This window comes from Balaenoptera acutorostrata, chromosome 13, assembly GCF_949987535.1.
Source record: "Balaenoptera acutorostrata chromosome 13, mBalAcu1.1, whole genome shotgun sequence".
In the NCBI taxonomy this organism is placed as follows: Eukaryota; Metazoa; Chordata; class Mammalia; order Artiodactyla; family Balaenopteridae; genus Balaenoptera; species Balaenoptera acutorostrata.
In genome coordinates, this window is record NC_080076.1 from 70,522,060 (window position 1) to 70,542,760 (window position 20,701).

Below are 20,701 nucleotides of genomic sequence, written 5' to 3' on the forward strand. Positions count from 1 at the left end.
CATTCTACGAGGCCACCATCACCCTGATACCAAAAGAAGATAAAGATGTCACAAAAAAAGAAAACTACAGGCCAATATCACTGATGAACATAGATGCAAATATCCTCAACAAAATACTATCAAACAGAATCCAACAGCACATTAAAAGGATCATACACCATGATCAAGTGGGGTTTATCTCAGGAATGCAAGGATTCTTCAATATACGCAAACCAATCAATATGAAACACCATATTAACAAAGTGAAAGATAAAAACCATATGATAATCTCAACAGATGCAGAACAAGCTTTCAACAAAATTCAACACCCATTTATGATAAAAACTCTCCAGAAAGTAGGCATAGAGGGAACCTACCTCAACATAATAAAGGCCATATATGACAAACCCACAGCCAACATCATTCTCAATGGTGAAAAACTGAAACCATTTCCTCTAAGAGCAGGAACAAGACAAGGTTGCCCACTCTCACCACTATTATTCAACATAGTTTTGGAAGTTTTAGCCACAGCAATCAGAGAAGAAAAAGAAATAAAAGGAATCCAAATCGGAAAAGCAGTAAAACTGTCACTGTTTACAGATGACATGATACTATACATACAGAATGCTAAAGATACTACCAGAAAACTACTAGAGCTAATCAATGAATTTGGTAAAGTAGCAGGATACAAAACTAATTCAGAGAAATCTCTTGCACTCCTATACACTAATGATGAAAAATCTGAAAGAGAAATTAAGGAAACACTCCCATTTACCATTGCAACAAAATGAATAAAATACCTAGGAATAAACCTACCTAAGGAGACAAAAGACCTGTATGCAGAAAACTGTAAGACACTGAGGAAAGAAATGAAAGATGATACCAACAGATGGAGAGATATACTATGTTCTTGGGTTGGAAGAATCAACATTGTGAAAATGACTATACTATCCAAAGCAATCTACAGATTCAATGCAATCCCTATCAAACTACCAATGGCATTTTTCACAGAACTAGAACAAAAAATTGCACAATTTGTATGGAAACACAAAAGACCCCAAATAGCCAAAACAATCTTGAGAAAGTAAAACAGAGCTGGAGGAATCAGGCTCCCGGACTCAGACTATCCTACAAAGCTACAGTAATCAAGACAGTATGGTACAGGCACAAAAACAGAAATATAGATCAATGGAACAGGATAGAAAGCCCAGAGATAAACCCACACACACAGTCACCTTATCTTTGATAAAGGAGGCAAGAATATACAATGGAGAAAAGACAGCCTCTTCAATAATTGATGCTGGGAAAACTGGACAGCTACACGTAAAAGAATGAAATTAGAACACTCCCTAACACCATACACAAAAATAAACTCAAAATGGATTAGAGATCTAAAAGTAAAGTCAGACACTATAAAACTCTTAGAGGAAAACATAGGCAGAACACTCTATGACATAAATCACAGCAAGATCCTTTTTGACCCACCTCCTAGAGTAATGGAAATAAAAACAAAAATAAACAAATGGGACCTAATGAAACTTAAAAGCTTTTGCACAGCAAAGGAAACCATAAACAAGACCAAAAGACAACCCTCAGAATGGGAGAAAATATTTGCAAATGAAGCAACTGACAAAGGATTAATCTCCAAAATTTACAAGCAGCTCATGCAGCTCAATATCAAAAAAATAAACAACCCAGTCCAAAAATGGGCAGATGACCTAAATAGACATTTCTCCAAAGAAGATATACAGATTGCCAACAAACACATGAAAGAATGCTCAACATCATTAATCATTAGAGAAATGCAAACCAAAACTACAATGAGATATCATCTCACACCGGTCAGAATGGCCATCATCAAAAAATCTACAAACAATAAATGCTGGAGAGAGTGTGGAGAAAAGGGAACCCTCTTGCACTGTTGGTGGGAATGTAAATTGATACAGCCACTATGGAGAACAGTATGGAGGTTCCTTAAAAAACTAAAAATAGAACTACCATACGACCCAGCAATGCCACTACTGGGCATATACCCTGAGAAAACCATAATTCAAAAAGAGTCATGTACCAAAATGTTCATGGCAGCTCTATTTACAATAGCCAGGACATGGAAGCAACCTAAGTATCCATCGACAGATGAATGGATAAAGAAGATGTGGCACATATATACAATGGAACATTACTCAGCCATAAAAAGAAATGAAATGGAGGTATTTGTAATGAGGTGGATGGAGTTAGAGTCTGTCATACAGAGTGAAGTAAGTCAGAAAGAGAAAAACAAATACCATATGCTAACACATATATATGGAACCTAAAAAAAAAAAAAAAAAGAAAAGAAAATGGTTCGAAGAACCTAGGGGCAAGACGGGAATAAAGATGCAGACCTACTAGAGAGTGGACTTGAGGATACGGGGAGGGGGAAGGGTAAGCTGGGACAAAGTGAGAGAGTGGCATGGACATATATACACTACCAAACGTAAAATAGATAGCTAGTGGGAAGCAGCCACATAGCACAGGGAGATCAGCTCGGTGCTTTGTGACCACCTAGAGGGGTGGGATAGGGAGGGTGGGAGGGAGGGAGATGCAAGAGGGAAGAGATATGGGGACATATGTATATGTATAACTGATTCACTTTGTTATAAAGCAAAAACTGACACACCATTGTAAAGCAATTATACTCTAATAAAAATGTTAAAAAATTAAAAATAATTAAAAAAATTAAAATCTACAAACAATAAACGCTGGAGAAGGTGTGGAGAAAAGGGAATCCTCTTGCACTGTTGGTGGGAATGTAAATTGATACAGTCACTATGGAAAATAGTGTGGAGGTTCCTTAAAAAACTAGAAATAGAACTACCATACAACCCAGCAATCCCACTATTGGGCATATGCCCTGAGAAAACCATAATTCAAAAAGAGTCATGTCCCACAATGTTCATTGCAGCACTATTTACAATAGCCAGGACATGGAAGCAACCTAAGTGTCCATCGACAGATGAATGGATAAAGAAGATGTGGCACATATATACAATGGAATATTACTCAGCCATAAAAAGAAACAAAATTGAGTTATTTTTAGTGAGGTGGATGGACCTAGAGTCTGTCATACAGAGTGAAATAAATCAGAAAGAGATAAACAAATACCATATGCTAACACATATATATGGAATCTAAAAAAAAAAAAAAAAAAGGTGAACCTAGGGGCAGGACAGGAATAAAGACACAGACGTAGAGAATGGACTTGAGGACACGGGGAGGGGGAAGGGTAAGCTGGGACGAAGTGAGAGAGTAGCACTGACGTACATACGCTACCAAAAGTAAAATAGATAGCTAGTGGGAAGCAGCTGCATGGCACAGGGAGATCAGCTTGGTGCTTTGCGACCACCTAGAAGGGTGGGATAAGGAGGGTGGGAGGGAGATGCAAGAGGGAGGGGATATGGGGATATACATATGCATATAGCTGATTCACTTTCTTATACAGCAGAAACTAACACAATACTCTAAAGCAATTATACTCCAATAAAGATGTTAAAAAAAAATAAGTTGAAAATATTAATGAAAAAACAAGTTAAAACAGTATATAATAGGATTCTTTTCAATTCTTGTGTGAATTTCAATTCTTGTGTGAATACATATGAACAATCATAACTGCATATATGATCAAAAGATTATACCAAAAATATTAATAGGATGGTAAGCTTACAGTTGGTTATTTTCATGTATTTCTTATGTAATTAGATAAAACTAATAAATATCACCTTTTAAAAAAACCATGGGGACTTCCCTGGTGGCGCAGTGGTTAAGAATCCACCTGCCGATGCAGGGGACGCGGGTTCAAGCCCTGGACCTGGAAGATCCCACATGCCACGGGGCAACTGGGCCCGTGCACCACAACTACTGAGCCCACGTGCCACACTGCTGAAGCCTGTGCACCTAGAGCCCATGCTCCACAACAAGAGAAGTCACCGCAATGAGAAGCCCGAGCACCACAATGAAGAGTAGTCCCCACTTGCTGCAGCTAGAGAAAGCCTGCGTGCAGCTAGAGAAAGCCTGCATGCCGCAACGAAGACCCAACGCAGCAAAAATAAATAAATAAATAAATAAAGTTCAAAACTCAATTTTAAAAAAAACCAAGAATCTGTGACTATATATATAATATATATAATAGGATGGTGGAAAATATCTGTTCTTTGCTAAAGGAATAAACTATCTTATCACTCAGCAAAACATGACGTATCTGCTGACCAGGTTTTAGAACCCCATATGGCAATTTCTGCATCTCACTTGGGGGCCAGCTTGATTTCTACTTGTTTCACAAAGCTTCCTCAGCTCTATATCAGTCTCTGTTTCCTCTGGAATTCCAGAATCTTGGCAGCGATTGAGTGTTCTCCTTTTTAATACCTATCACAACCCTATGTCCCTAATTAAAAGTCTTTCTAGCTTATCCAGTAATCGAGCTAATATATACACCTCAAAGGTTAGGAAAATGGGGTATAAATTCAGCTCTTGACATATTTATAGCTATATGTCCCTACATTAAATGGCTCTATCTAGATACTGATGCTGTTTTAGTTCTTAAACCTGGCTCTCACTTCTTAATGCCATCAGTATATCTGCCTCTAGAAATCTGAGCCCTCTTTTCATTCTCTTAACATCAAGAAATCAGATAATCTGGCTTATAAGAAATGTTTGTAAACTAAGAGTAAATAGGTAAAGAGAAAAGTGTTTAGGCAACTCTCTTGAGAAGAAAATTGCCCCAAATTCACCGCCCTTGGAGCTTTCAAAGGCTTTTTTCTGATACCCATGGATGAGAGAGACTTTCTAGGAGTCCAGCTTTCCCAAGGGGAGATTCCAGCATGCCACTGAAGTAAAGGTTTTTTTCTTTCCCAATTCCTTTCTAGTGCCTGACTGTGTTCTAGAGACATGAAGATGCTGGGTCATTTAAATAATATAGTTAATCTCCATAACGTCCTACAGTGACATTCTGAGATGTAAATGTAACTAAACATATTTCCCAACACATAGATTAATTCATAAATTTACTGTTGCCTCTGCTATTAACTTCATTCTTATTTATAATATTATATTACTACTACCATTTATGGAATTCCAGGTACCATGCTAGGTACTTTACATGTATTATTTATAATCCTATCACAACTGTGTATGGAATAAACAGAATCATCATTTTCTGAATAAGATGTAAGAGGCAAAGAGAAGTTAAATAATAACTTCCCCAAGATCCCCGAGCCAGGAAGAACTGAAGCAGGAATTCAAATCTGGGTCTGTCTCCTACCAAACCCCACCCTCTTTCCACTCCGCAGGCACCATCAAGTTGCATCTACTGGATATCAAGTTTCTGAGAATATTTCATTTCATTTATCTAGAAAAGACTAGGATGATATTTCTCTATCATTACGATTCAGGTCTGTCAGTGAGACTTAACATGCTTCTACCACCAGAGTTAAAAATCCACCAAAGAAACAATGTGAAGGATTCACAGCAATAATACTCCATCTCAGATAAAGCATAATGTGTGCTTCTTTAATTTAACGAATATGTCATAATGATATAGCTTTTTGCTAATTTTACATATATCCATAGCACATATGAAGAACAATGTATCTGACCAAGCTGTTAGATCCTGAGGTCAGAGACCATGTCTCATTTACCTCTATATCCCCAAGTCCTGTATGTGATAGATGTTCAACACCTCATTGTTGATGAAAGTTAGAAGCAATGATTATCAACTCCTGAAAGTAATATTTTAAGATACCTAGAACATTTTGAGCAGCAAAAAAAGACCCCATGTTTCAAAAAAACTGGTTTTGATCTGCAGGTAAACTTCCTACCTCTCGATCCTTGAGTTTCATGGCAAGCACCAACTGATGCCTGTGGTTAGTGAGAGCCTCCCGGTAATTTCCTTTGGAGAAGAATGCAGAGCCCAGATTCCCATGAGCTCGGCATTCTCCTGTCTGGTCACCTGAATTGGGTTAAAAAAAAAAAAAAAGATAAAATTTATCTAAGTTACAGCATTATTTATAATATATAATGGCCATCTTACTTCAAGAGGCACAGATTTACTAGCTAAGATTTCACTTGCCTTCTTTTCTTCTTCTAAAAGACTCTATGTGGGAGGTTATGTGGGAAGTTATGGTCCTAGAAGTTAAATCTCTGGACAACTGTTATTGATGTTATAACATACAACTGCAGTCAGGGACATAAGTGTTCTGGAAATGAGAGGTCATTGCTTTGTTTCTGAACAACCATCAGCTTGTTGGTTCAGTCACTTTACTCCACACCTACCATAATATGTTGCTTCTTTACAAGTATGCTGATGGCAGACTCACCATATCTCTTCTCTTACTGCAGTCCTGCAAGTCCTTGAATAATCACTGTGATGATTATCATAAACCACATTTTTTTTTTAAATGAGGAAACAGCAGCAGAGATTAGGCAACTTGCCGAAGGTCACACAGCTAGTTAAGTGGCAGAGCCAGGATTCTAAACTCAGCAGTCTGGCTCCATAGTCCACAGTCTTAACCACTGCACTGCACTATTTCCTCCAACAAAACGATGGTGCATTCTAATGTAGGCAAAAATGAAAATTAAGGTGAAAGATTCACCCACAAATCTATCATTTGAGATAGTAAATCTGTGAGCCCGTATCTCTGAGGAGGCAATGAATATGTTAATCCATATCTTTTGGCCTTTTGGGAGCTTGATACCTTGTTAAATGAAAAGTCCTAAAGACCTAAGTACTCTAAAACTAAGAATGTTCCCGAGGTACAATCACTTTTCATTGCACATATTACTCCCATTCACGTCAGGTTAATCAGCTTTCTTCAATTCCTTTCTGTACTGAAATAAAGGAGAAAAGCATAACTCTACCTAAGGTCTTGGCTACATCCAAGTCCTGCTGCATGTATCCAGTGCTCTTCTCTGTGTTTCCGAGAGACCAGTAAGCACTGCTCAGCGCAGAGAAAACGGAACCTCTTAGTTTGAGGCTGCAGGTGCCAATCTTCAGAGCGGCTTCTAAGACAACCACAGAGGCCCCATGATGGCCAGCTGTCAGGAGTTCTTGCCCAACCACAGACACGACCACAAAGGGACTCTTGTCCAGTTTCATTTTCTGAAGCTGTTGATAAGTGGGCTCGAGGGAGTCTGAAGAAAAACAAAAGAAAATAAGAGAATGTAGGATTATACACAAAACAATCTTTTCCAATACGCTCTAGAAACAAATGTTTATCATACCTTTTTATGGCCTGTTTCAGGTACAAACTCTTCAACCTTTCGATCTAACACCACCCTCACTGTCCACTCATTCATACGACTGGGTAACACCAATGTCTTTCCAGTAATTTCCTTACATCACTTTCACATGCATACGCCACACTCGTCCTCTCTTCTGGTCTTTCTTTGATCAGGACCCACCACTTTCCCTGAATGGTTCTCCCTTCTCTGACCTCCTGCCCTCTCAAAATATCACAGGCACATCACTCAAGTCCCACCCCTACTGTATACAGGCAGACCTCAGAGATGCTGCGGGTCTGCTTCCAGACCACTGCAACAGAGCAAATATCACAATAAAGCAAATCACATGAAATTTTTGGTTTCCGTGCATATCAAGAAGAAAAAAGAAATCGTCTGAGTTTACTAAGGTAAGATGAAAGACAAAATTAATGTTTATCTCATTTTATTTTCATGTTATGGAAAGGACACAGATTAGGGGTCAGGAAGCCACAGGGAGATTCTTTCCTTTTGAAGCTAGGTTTCAAAGTGGATGACCTCTAAGCTCCTTCTTCCTCCTCTTTTTTTTTTTTTTAAAGACTGTAGCAGAGCTAATGACTATAACCTTACAATGAGGTAGCACTTGTAACACTTTTGTTGTTAACTTTCCTGAAAAACTGTTTCACGTTAGTTGTTCCACTGTGCCTATGTGAAAAAAAAAACTACTGAAAGGTTGGTCTCTTTAAACTGTGAATCTCTCAGCCAACAGTACTGCATTAAAATGTAATTTTTACAATTGATGACTTCAAATCTCCACTTGCCACTAAGGAGCTCTCATCTGAATCAACATTACCACGGAAACCTCGAAACCTACTGGTGCCTAAAGCATTTTTCCCTTCAATCAGATCACTAAACAGAGAACAAAGAACATTTTTACACCTGTCAAGATGCAAGCAGTACACAGTACCAGTAAACGCTTGCTAACCAATAGGGTTAAATAAAGGCACAAGAACCCAGGAATTGCTAGAACAGGAAAAGAAAATGTCATACTGAAATAACTGTGAGCAGAATTTTGGTGGTACCCACTGATGGATTTGGCAGCCAGTGATGATCACACATTAGCATCCCACTGGCCAATTAGCAGAAGCAAAAATAACAGAATTTTAGAGCTGAAAAGACCTTGAAAACACCTTTATTTTATTTATTTATTAAATTTATTTATTTTTATTTATTTATTTTTTTGGCTGTGTTGGGTCTTCGTTGCTGTGCGTGGGCTTTCTCTAGTTGTGGCGAGTGGGGGCTACTCTTTGTTGTGGTGTGAGGGTTTCTCACTGTGGTGGCTTCTCTTGTTGCGGAGCACAGGCTCTAGGCGTGCGGGCTTCAGTAGTTGTGGTGCGTGGGCTCAGTAGTTGTGGCTCACGGGCTCTAGAGCGCAGGCTCAGTAGTTGTAGCACACAGGCTTAGTTGCTCCGTGGCATGTGGGATCTTCCCGGACCAGGGCTCGAACCCGTGTCCCCTGCATTGGCAGGCGTATTCTTAACCACTGCGCCACCAGGGAAGCCCAACACCATTATTTTAGAAATGAAGAATCTGAGTATTTAAGTATTGAGTATTCACGCAAGGTCAGATAGCTTGGGACAAAGCCAAGACAAGAACCTATTGCAGGGATCTAAGTCCAGGCTCTCTGATACCATACTAGGCAAAATTCTTGTTCACACAAGAAGTCAATTCCGGCTGATTTTAAGCGGAGAAGAAATGCACTGAGTGGCTACTGAGTGACCCTTGCACAGAAACGAAGACCCAACACAGCCAAAAACAAATAAATAAATAAAGGGTGGAAAACCAGGCCTCCAGACCCACAGTCAAAATCATGTCACAAAAGCTTCCTGGTGAAGGCAACATCACCACTGCAAGTAAACACAGGACACTGCAGCTTGTAATTCTGCCTCCAGCACTACTAAATGTCACCCTTGGAAAACAGATGTCACTATTGCCACCTGCCACCACTGGAACAAATTCTGATATCCTTTCTTCTTTCAGCCTTTAGCTCCTAATTCAAAGGTGGAGTCTCAGTTGCAAAGGAGGATGAGAAAGTTAGGATCTGATGTTTTCAACTTTTATAGTGGAAGGCAAGGAGGCAGAAGTAAAAGACAGGGAGTTCCCAAAACACAGGAAGAGTGTTCAGACACAGATGGCACAAAATGACTGATGGCCAGCAAAGATTCTACTTTTCAGCTGGTGATTTTTTTAACCATTGCAACCACGGCTAAGTTCAAAAAAAGAGTCATCCAATAGAGCCTCTAAAGCTACACGATAGTAGAAAGAAGAGAGAACATTGCCACAGTTAGAGGACCAAGGGAAACACCTGGAAGATTTTCAAAAGAAAAGGAAATCTTCATTTGTACAAATTTTTACTAAATAAAAATGAAACGGAAGGATTAAGAGGTAAAAGATCAAATTTCCATTTGTAGTATATAGGGAAGAGACTATACATATAAAAAAGATAAATTATAATGCAAGCTCAAATACTGTATATGTTATAAGAGTTTGGAAAAGGGAGTGATTATCAAGGGTAATCAGAAAGCTTCATAAAAACAGAACCTGATTTCTTAAAGAAAGGGTAGGACTTAGACAAGTCTTTGTACTTTTTTCTGTGAGTAGAGGGTATTTTAGGCAGAAGGTTTGTCCTAAACAAAGGTGCATGGAATGAAAGATAGGTACATGGAATGAAAAGGAATGATGAACAGGGCAGCTTGAATGGCCCAGAGAATATTTATGGGGAAGGAAGCTGATGTGGAATAACACAGAAAATACTGAGCTAAGGATAAAGAGACCTGGATTTCAAAGCCACATAACCTCAGTTTCCTCACTTTGTCAAATGTATCACAATTATGATTGTGGTGATGGTTACATAAATCTATACATGTTATAGATAAGTATATGTCAATATTAAATACATATGTGTATATACATGTAAATGCATCTATGTTTGCATCTATGCATGTGTAAAGATATATACACAAAAAGTCCATTTCACGTGACGTAAATTAAAAAAATTTTAATGTCAAACTTCTCTGCTTTGGGCTGTAATTACGTCTCATTTGTCCATACTCACTAATCAGAAGGTCTGGTTAGCAGTTGTACACTCGTTTGATAAATAAAAGTGGTAAGATAAGTTTTTTTTTAATGTATAAAAACTGTATAGGGCTTCCCTGGTGGCGCAGTGGTTAGGAATCCGCCTGCCAGTGCAGGGGACACGGGTTCAAGCCCTGGTTGGAGAACTAAGATCCCCGCATGCCACAGGGCAACTAAGCCCATGCGCCGCAACAACTGAGCCCGGGCACTCTGGAGACCGTGTACCACAACTAGAGAGAATCCCATGCGCCGCAACTAGAGAAGCCTGCATGCTGCAACGAAGAGCCTGCATGCCACAATGAATACCCTGTGTGCCACAACTAAGACCCAATGCAGCCAAATAAATAAATATTTTAAAAAAACAATATTAGGAGGTACTTATTATCACACCCCTTTTACAGATAAGAACTGAGGTGCAGAGAAAGGAAGCAACCTTGCTCAGTCAAGGGGATAGCAAATGGCAGTACTGGAATTAGAGTCCAACCTTTGGGGGAAAAGTCAGGTTTTTTTTAACATAACATTTCAGAAACAGGCCCTCTGTGCAAAGTGACTGCCACTTAAAAGAGAATCAGAGGGAAAGAGTTACCAAGGGTGGACAATCAGATAAATAAAAGGTGAGCCCCAATTTGACTCTGAGAGAAAAGCTTATACATTCAAGCCATTTTCCACCAGTACTTCATAAAATCAGCTTCCTGGATCCTCTGAAGCTGGTAGAAACACCACGACAGGTGATAGCCCATAAATGTAATAGTCTTTAGATTACCAAATTAACAAGAGGAGAGAAAATATACACAAGAGAACCCTCAGCAAGAAGCAGCCCTAGCGTCTTTAGAGGAACAAATAAAGGTAAACACAATCTCACTTTGTAATTACATTATTAAATCTGCGGTTGGCAGTAGTACTATGCTACACCATCCAAATTTACATAAACATTTATAAGATACAATGAACTGAAATTGCTGAAAGACTATCTAAAAAGGAGAAATGGAAAATAGTAAAAGGATAATTTGAGGGTCATGAAAGAGTCTCATTTTATATTAATACTTATTTGTACATTTACATAAATGATTTAAGGGAAATACATTACATATAGTGATGTAAATATATCTACAGGAAAAGTAGATTATCTGATATCTGGTTGGTGAGCATGAATGAAACCACAAAAGTAAAGTAAAAAAGACTTAATGCAGTTAGCAATATAGGCAACAACAATATTTTAAAAATCAAGTAAGTTCCAAAGTGGATTAATATATTTATTTGGGAACAAGAGTATATTACTATAGATTAGCCCTATCTTTAAAGAAAATCTTGAAACGTCCCCAAAAGGCCAAACCACAGGAACTCTGTGCACATCGTGAGAGCTTTGTTTGCTTACAGAAGCACTGGACAAGGGAGCTTCCCTATTGCATTTCAGAATTTCGAAACAAAAACAACTGACACAACAGATCAGACCTACATGTAAAGTGTCCTGGACTGCACAGTTATGCAACAATGGCAGAAACTGAGAACGCTGCAGGAGGCTAAAATAAACAGTGGGTTAAAAATGGGCATCAAATGATGACAGATTTTGTGAATTATAACCATATGACAAAAAGAGAGGTCATTAAGATGTTAAATGATGCACAGAACAACACTGTGCAAAGCAACAGTCTTTCTATAAAATGTTGATGAGAAAAGCCCACCTGGAATAGCTACAGTGGTAAAGGCAATAACAAAAATAAATAAGTTAAATTGCTTTAAGGAAAGAGAAGAAAATATTAAAGCGCTCCAGGCACCTGTAAGATGCAGCTTTCTCCAGGGTCGCCCTTAGGTCACTCAGTATAAGACAGGAAAGAACATGGCACAGAAAACCCAAAGGCTGACAGAAGCACTGAGCTATTTCTTGCAGTGTAAAGAAGATTTTCTTATATTTATCTAAACAAATTGCTTCAAAGGCAAAATGGTAAGTATGATTCTGCTGATCTCAACACATTCACTCCAGTATACTAAGGCAGCAGCAGAAATACCTCAGAATAAAGAAGGGATATCTTCATGAACTAAATAAAAAATGTTCCATGTAAATTACTTGCAGAGGGATACAGGGAGAGAATGAGAAAATACTAGAAAAATGGAAAGGAGAGACAGATTGATTTTTTTTGTTGTCCATTCCCCCTCCCTCCCCAAGTCATGGAGCTCCAAAGTACATCTGCTCTAAGTCAGAGTTTATTAACAGCAGGTCCCCCAGTGGGAGAAGCCATTAGGTTCCTGCAGCAAAGACTCAGCTTTGTATGGGGTTATAAAATCGCATGAAAAGAGGCTTCCTTTCCACTTTTTTTCTAGAACATGAAATCTTCGCTTTCAGGAAAGTAATTTTTTATAGTTATGAATTGCTCAGAGGCCATACGAGTATCATTTAGTTAATCAAACTTTTACTTAGCACATATTTTGAGCCAAGTACCATACTAGCCTGTATATTAAAATTATCTAATGCTGCAAACATTTTCAAAACTAAATAAATTACCTAATGTACTGCCACCAAAATTTTTAGGTTAATTCAAAAACGTACCATTTCAGAAACAAAAATAGAGTTCTGCTTGACGTACCTAATTAGTGTGGAACGTCATTAGCTGTCTACTATTTGCCATCAACCTGCCTTAGTGTCTCCATCACTCTGCAAAGATGACAACTGGTGTACACTTTCAACCCAATCTTCCCAAGAACTCCTTCCTCAAAAATCAATGTTTCTCAAAGGGAAGCCAATCTGATTTGACCCTTAGAACTCCTCCAACCTCCACAGTACTATTTTCAATCTACTGTTGTCCCAGAATACCAATTGGTATAATTCATAAGTAGTATAGGAGAAAACCATGTATCTACCATGTTTCTCTCTCTTTCAAGTCAACATAATCTTTTAATGCTCCTCTGAAAAATGTTAGACATAGCCTACAGTTAGATCCATATTTCCTCTCATGAAATGTTTAATGTCTTCTCTTATCTGTTTATTTCTAGATGGCATATTGGTCCAACTGAGCAGATCAACTTACTAGTAGAGGTGTTTTGGTTTAGAGGTACAAAATCTTAGAACTACAAAAAACATAGGGATTCCTTATGTAACCCTGAAATCCAGAGAAGTTGATTCATTTACCCAGTTATACAGTTAGTTAACAAAAAATTCAAAAATATAATCTAGGTCCACAAACTTCCAGGCCAGTGGCCTTACCACCATCCCATTGTGCCTCATTAATGTCACCTATTGACAGTGATTCCTGGTCTTCCTTGGTCTAAAATATCCAATCTTATCTAATTTCATAACCTATCCATTCTCAATGCCTGAGTCTAAAGTCTTCAAAGGCTAGAAATGTTCTAATGTAAATTAGTGTTGGACCAAATACTTTCATCATATTTACCTCTCATGGGAGATTTCATGGCTGCTTCTACCATCCCCACCAGAAGCTGGAGACTCTTGGGGTCCTGAGCCAGCCCAGATGCAAAGGCTGCCAGGGCATCGGCATGACGTCCAAGGTACTGGAGGGCAACACCCTGTCGGAAGTATGCCTGGAAATAAAGAAAAGATAATGCATGTTTTACTTATACACAATGCTCCACCAAGGCTGATGAGGATTCTTGATTAGAACAACAGGTCGGCAGAACTAAAATTGAGGTGGTCCTGGTTCAAAAACCTAGCAAAGTGTTTATAATCAAATCTAATTTCTCTGAACATCATAAAATGTAAGCATACTTCTTTCAGGCAAATTACATTTAAAACTTTCATTATTTTCCCTTCTAGAACACATTGATTTTATCACATTCTTTGGTATTTATTCACATAGTACTTTTACTTTTTTTGATGATTTTTAAAATCTTTTATCCCAACTTTAATAGCATAAGCTCCTCAAGGACAGGGGTTTGGAGATTTCTTTACATCTCACCAAAGTATCTGGTATAGCGCAAGACAAATGAGAGATATTCAAATGCCACTTATTTTATACTTCTCCTCATTAATTAAAGAGATAAATCAATATGTGATTAGTATTAAGATAACTGTAATAATGAGTAACACAACATGGTTACATTTAATGTGGTGTTTCAGACATAATATTTTAAAACTATTATTAAAAATACGTGGGCTTCCCTGGTGGCACAGTGGTTGAGAGTCTGCCTGCCAATGCAGGGGACACGGGTTTGAGCCCTGATCTGGGAAGATCCCACATGCCGCGGAGCAACTAGGCCCGTGAGCCACAACTACTGAGCCTGCACGTCTGGAGCCTGTGCTCCGCAACAAGAGAGGACGCGACAGTGAGAGGCCTGCGCACCGCGATGAAGAGTGGCCCCCGCTCGCCACAACTAGAGAAAGCCCTTGCACAGCAACGAAGACCCAACACAGCCAAAAAAATTAAAATAAATAAATTTTTAAAATACGTGTGCTTTGCTTAGAAACAGAATAAGATTGCTGTCCTTTGTATTGTTTAATTGGATTGGTTTAAAAAACTAGTATTATCAACTGTGAATATAAGGAGACAACCCTCCTTCCAGCTAATTGCAGAAAGGGCCAGAAAATTAATAAAATATTTAAACTTCAGAATGATCTTAAGAATGTGTAGTTTGTCTTTGAACACAGAGTAAAAACAAGTAAATGATCAATATGTTACCAGTATTTAACCAGCAAAGGACCTTGTACCTGATTAAATAACACATAAAACTGACATATTAATGCATTCATTGCTTATATGACATCTGCTTCTAAAATACTTGGCCTCCTATTTAGCTTAAATACTTTTACGATACTCTATGTTTGTAACACAAACGTAACTTTTTCAGTCCAGTATACTTTGTAATTGTAACAAATTGTATTCATGGAATATAAATGAAGTTTCAAACAACTACTCAATAAAGTTAATACATAATTGTATAATTTTATATTATGCACACATACAGAGTGAAAGAGAGCACCTTTCATGTTTATAAAACATATTTACTTATTTCATTTTTATAACTACACTTTGAGGTAATGTAAGATAGGCAATACTATTCAGTGTTTCTATTAAGAAACAATCCATAAACAGAATGAATACTCAAATTATTATGGGCTATTCAGACTTCTATTAGTTTAAACTACTAGCAGCTGTTAAAACTCAGACTCCAGTAAGACAATAACCTGTAAATGCACTTTCATTACTAATTCATAAGATCACTTCCTTTCACTGGACTCAGCCACTTTTTAATCTTTAATGTCTTTATACACATTTTTCACCACCCTTTTTTTTTTTTTTTTAAAGCTCATTTTTTTTTTTTTTTTTTTTAATACTTTATTTATTTATTTATTTATGACTGTGTTGGGTCTCTTAGTTTTCGTGTGAGGGCTTTCTCTAGTTGCGGCAAGTGGGGGCCACTCTTCATCACGGTGCGGGGGCCGCTCTTCATCGCGGTGCGCGGGCCTTTCACTATCGCGGCCCCTCCCGTTGCGGGGCACAGGCTCCAGACGCGCAGGCTCAGTAGTTGTGGCTCACGGGCCCAGTTGCTCCGTGGCATGTGGGATCTTCCCAGACCAGGGCTCGAACCCGTGTCCCCTGCATTGGCAGGCAGATTCTCAGCCACTGCGCCACCAGGGAAGCCCCTCACCACCCTTTTCATTTCACATTTTAGGTGATTTCTATAATCCAAGAGGCAATATGTACCACATTCCAACTAAAATTAACTATAGTTTACATAATTCTATAAATTCTATATTAAAGCTAAACTTAAAAAATGTATTTATATATATGTGTGTGTGTGTATATATATATATACACCAAATATCTGTAAACTCTATTATTTATGGAGAGAGACAAAATGTGTCTGTAGTAATGATTTCAGGTACATATTTTAAGAACCACAAAAATCTACTATGGTAATCATTTCACAGTATATGTAAGTCAAATCATTATGCTGTACACCTGAAACTAATACAGTGCTGTAAAGTCAATTAAATCTCAATAAAACTGGAGGAAAAACACAAAAATTTAAATTAGTCTCAATGAATTTTGATAATTTCTTGCATGTTTAAAGCAAAGCATTATCGTTCATTGCTTCACTGAGAGAATAACTAATTTTTCCATCTGCCAAATGAAATCACCGAAAAGTATGACATCCACTCCCCATGTATCCACTCCCTAGTAGGTAGGCAAAGTTCAGCATTAATGGCAAGTTATGGTGTCAAATACACAAAGGAGTTAAAGAAGGGCATGCATGTTTTGTTTTCTTAGGACACTCATAAATGAGATGAAAAAAGGTATGACTGGATCATGCTGCCCATAGTCTCGGCTTCCTTTCTTCAGAAGATTTTGAAAAGAGATATAGGTGAGAAGGTTCCAAGGTCTCCCTTGATCCTCCCTTATGTCCTTCCAGAATCCCCAGCACAACTTTATAAGATTTTCTCAGTTAAAAGCTTAGAGTTGCATTCTTGTCAAGATAGCATAATGAGTCAAGCTCTGACATATCCCTGCACCTAATTTACAAAGTGGGGCTCTCCCAACTTACTCCCATGCAATATTAATTGCATGTATGAATAGCTGTTGAATAAAAATTAGTTATCTATACTTCTGTGAGAGATATGCCACTATGGAGTTCAAGTTAACGATGATAAAACCTAGATTATGGGTTACTGTGATAGAATAAAAAGAATTCAGCACAGTGCCTGACATAGAGTAAATACTTAATAAAGTGAGCTATTTTGATTATTAGTTAATGAGAAAATAATCATAACAAGAAAACATAATTATAGACTAAGAGAATATAAGGAGAGTCCAATAAATATTGAAAATATTTCATTATTCAATATAATATTATCCAATTCCTATCACTGCTTTATTCACTCCTCCCCCTTGCCCCATATAAGACTGCTGGCAACTGGGAAATTCACAGCTGTAAGGCTCCCAGACAAAATCTGAACCACCTGACTAAAAGAAATTGGTACTAACAGGTCTTGGGAGATGTAGCAGCCACCCAGAGGATTCTCCGCCAGCCTCTTCCAAAGCAAAGTTCAAGAAGTGCTGAGTTTCACAGCTGTTTACTATAACTTCAAAAAGATTGATGTGACCTAATTTTTCTCTTACTATCACAGGTTTCATAGGAAGCAGCGTCATCTGAGAAAGGGGCAAATTTGGGTCACTTAGGACTGAGGAGAGGCAGTATATGTGCAGCACACCAAGGAAAAGTGGGGCCTATGAAGAAACGTTGAACACTTGGTGCCCAGCCAAGATAACATACCCCCTGCCTCAGCACTCCCCATGCATATACCCACATTCTGGTCACTGGTTATGTAGCAGATGCAGAAGGGACGGCAATATGGACTGACTATTGAGAGCACCTAAACCCTGAGAACAATGGTTTTAACCTGAAGCTTTAGCCAAGAAGAAAGACTTAGGGTTAAGACTCTGCGCTTCCAATGCAAGGGGCACGGGTTCGATCCCTGGTTGGGGAACTAAGATTCCACATACCACGCAACTAAGATGCCACATGCCATGCAGGGCAGTCAAAGGAAAAAAAAAAAAGACTTATAGGGAGCTAGTTAATACACTGGACTAAAGGGGGAATGCCTAGATTTTAAAGTGTTGCAGAGTCATTCATATATTTTTTTGTTGTTCACCACAAAGAACTTTCAGTGTTTATTCCACAGATGCTACTTAATCTCACAAAAAACAGAAATACAAGTAGGTTACAAGTATAAGTTTTCATTCCTTCCATCTTGCCTTCAATTAACATTCTCTAAAAATCTACAGCACCAGTCACTGTGATGTGTACCACGGGGCTTGTACCCTCAAGTGCTCACAGTCTAGAGGGGAAGAATATAAAAAGCTATAAATGTCTTGACTGCTACCTACAATAACTGTTTACTAATAGTTAGGGTTTGTAACATTTTAGCAGAAATAAAAATGTAACTAATCACCAAAGTATTTATGCCCTTTTGTTAAAATTGTTAGTATTTGGTCTTTTTTTTTTTTTTTTTTTTTTTATTTTTACAAGAGATAGATAGACTGACACCAAGCATTGTACATGGATGACCACAACAAAAGCAACAATGATTGCAATTACCAAACATGAAACACACTTATACTATGTCATAACATTGACATTCAGTCCAGTAATCCTCCACTGTAACAGCTCCTTTACTTTGCAGTGAAAATTGATTTGTATATTCTTTTCCTCTGAGTCCTTGTGGGATTTTTTTTTTTTTAATTCAGACAGAAAGTCACAAAAATTATACTCATCCTCATCAGTTCACTCAGTCCCATGTAATTAATTTCTTTTTTTTCATCTTGATCTTTTGTTAGCACTTTTATGAGTTCATCAGTTTTTCATTAGAGTTCTGAAAATGCTTATTCATTCAGTTCAGCAGTACAGTCAGTTACCAGAAACCTGTACTTGTCAGAGTCTTTTCCATGAATTTCTTGAAGATGAAACTCTTTTATAGGAACATATTTGCAAAATCATCAGAGTACACCCAGAACTGTCTGTAAATGACAAAAGACTTAAAAATGACCATGGTTAAAGATTTGATGAAAGTTCATAATAATGCAGTTGACAAGAAAATTAGTTATTTCTGAGATATACATTTTAAAGTAATAACTAGGATTATTACTTATAACATTATACCAGAACATATAAGATTTTTAGACGTTTCCTGTAATGTCTGAAACATTTATATTAACATATTTCCATACATATTTCCATACAAATACAAATATAAGATTTTTAGAAATTTCATGTACTGTCTGAAACATTTATATTAACATATTTCCATACATATTTCCATACAAATACAAATATAAGATTTTTAGAAATTTCATGTAATGTCTGAAACATTTATATTAACATATTTCCATACAAATAACCCAATGAAAGTTTAGTATTAGTTGTTTTGTTTGTTTTTTTATACTGCAGGTTCTTATTAGGCATCAGTTTTATACACATCAGTGTATACATGTCAATCCCAATCGCCCAATTCAGCACATCACCATCCCCACCTCATCGCAGTTTTCCCCCCTTGGTGTCCATATGTCCATTCTCTACATCTGTGTCTCAACTTCTGCCCTGCAAACTGGCTCATCTGTACCATTTTTCTACGTTCCACATACATGCATTAACATACGATATTTGTTTTTCTCTTTCTGACTTACTTCACTCTGTATGACAGTCTCTAGATCCATCCACTTCTCAACAAATGACTCAATTTCGTTCCTTTTTATGGCTGAATAATATTCCATCGTATATATGTACCACAACTTCTTTATCCATTCGTCTGTTGATGGGCATTTAGGTTGCTTCCATGACCTGGCTATTGTAAATAGTGCTGCAATGAACATTCGGGTGCACGTGTCTTTTTGAATTACGGTTTTCTCTGGGTATATGCCCAGTAGTGGGATTGCTGGGTCATATGGTAATTCTATTTTTAGTTTTTTAAGGAACCTCCATATTGTTCTCCATAGTGGCTGTATCAATTTACATTCCCACCAACAGTGCAAGAGGGTTCCCTTTTCTCCACACCCTCTCCAGCATTTGTTGTTTGTAGATTTTCTGATGATGCCCATTCTAACAGGAGTGAGGTGATACCTCATTGTAGTTTTGATTTGCATTTCTCTAATAATTAGTGATGTTGAGCATCTTTTCATGTGCTTCGTGGCCGTCTGTATGTCTTCTTTGGAGAAATGTCTATTTAGGTCTTCTGCCCATTTTTGGATTGGGGTGTTTGTTTCTTTGATATTGAGCTGAATGAGCTGTTTATATATTTTGGAGATTAATCCTTTGTCCGTTGATTCATTTGCAAATATTTTCTCCCATTCTGAGGGTTGTCTTTTCGTCTTGTTTATGGTTTCCTTTGCTGTGCAAAAGCTTTGAAGTTTCATTAGGTCCCACTTGTTTATTTTTGTTTTTATTTCCATTACTCTAGGAGGTGGATCGAAAAAGATCTTGCTGTGATTTATGTCAAAGAGTGTTCTTCCTATGTTTTCCTCTAAGAGTTTTATAGTGTCCAGTCTTATATTTAGGTCTCTAATCCATTTTGAGTTTATTTTTGTGTATGGTGTTAGGGAGTATTCTAATTTCATTCTTTTACATGTGGCTGTCCAGTTTTCCCAGCACCACTTATTGAAGAGACTGTCTTTTCTCCATTGTATATCTTTGCCTCCTTTGTCATAGATTAGTTGACCATAGCTGCGTGGGTTAATCTCTGGGCTTTCTATCTTGTTCCATTGATCTATGTTTCTGTTTTTGTGCCAGTACCATATTGTCTTGATTACTGTAGCTTTGTAGTATAGTCTGAAGTCAGGGAGTCTGATTCCTCCAGCTCCATTTTTTTGCCTCAAGACTGCTTTGGCTATTCGGGGTCTTTTGTGTCTCCATA

General features: G+C 37.8%; 1 protein-coding gene across 3 annotated transcripts in view; it reads right to left on the minus strand.

The window, feature by feature from the left end:
- TTC28 (tetratricopeptide repeat domain 28) overlaps window positions 1–20,701 on the minus strand; it is a 593,579-nt gene that overhangs the window by 276,427 nt on the left and 296,451 nt on the right. For all 3 annotated transcript variants that reach the window (XM_057526055.1, XM_057526054.1, XM_057526056.1), the window contains 3 exons: window positions 13,731–13,878; window positions 6,871–7,143; window positions 5,832–5,962 (listed from right to left, as the gene is read on the minus strand). In XM_057526055.1, the coding sequence (XP_057382038.1) occupies window positions 5,832–5,962; window positions 6,871–7,143; window positions 13,731–13,878 (552 nt within the window). The remainder of the gene's footprint in view (window positions 1–5,831; window positions 5,963–6,870; window positions 7,144–13,730; window positions 13,879–20,701) is intronic.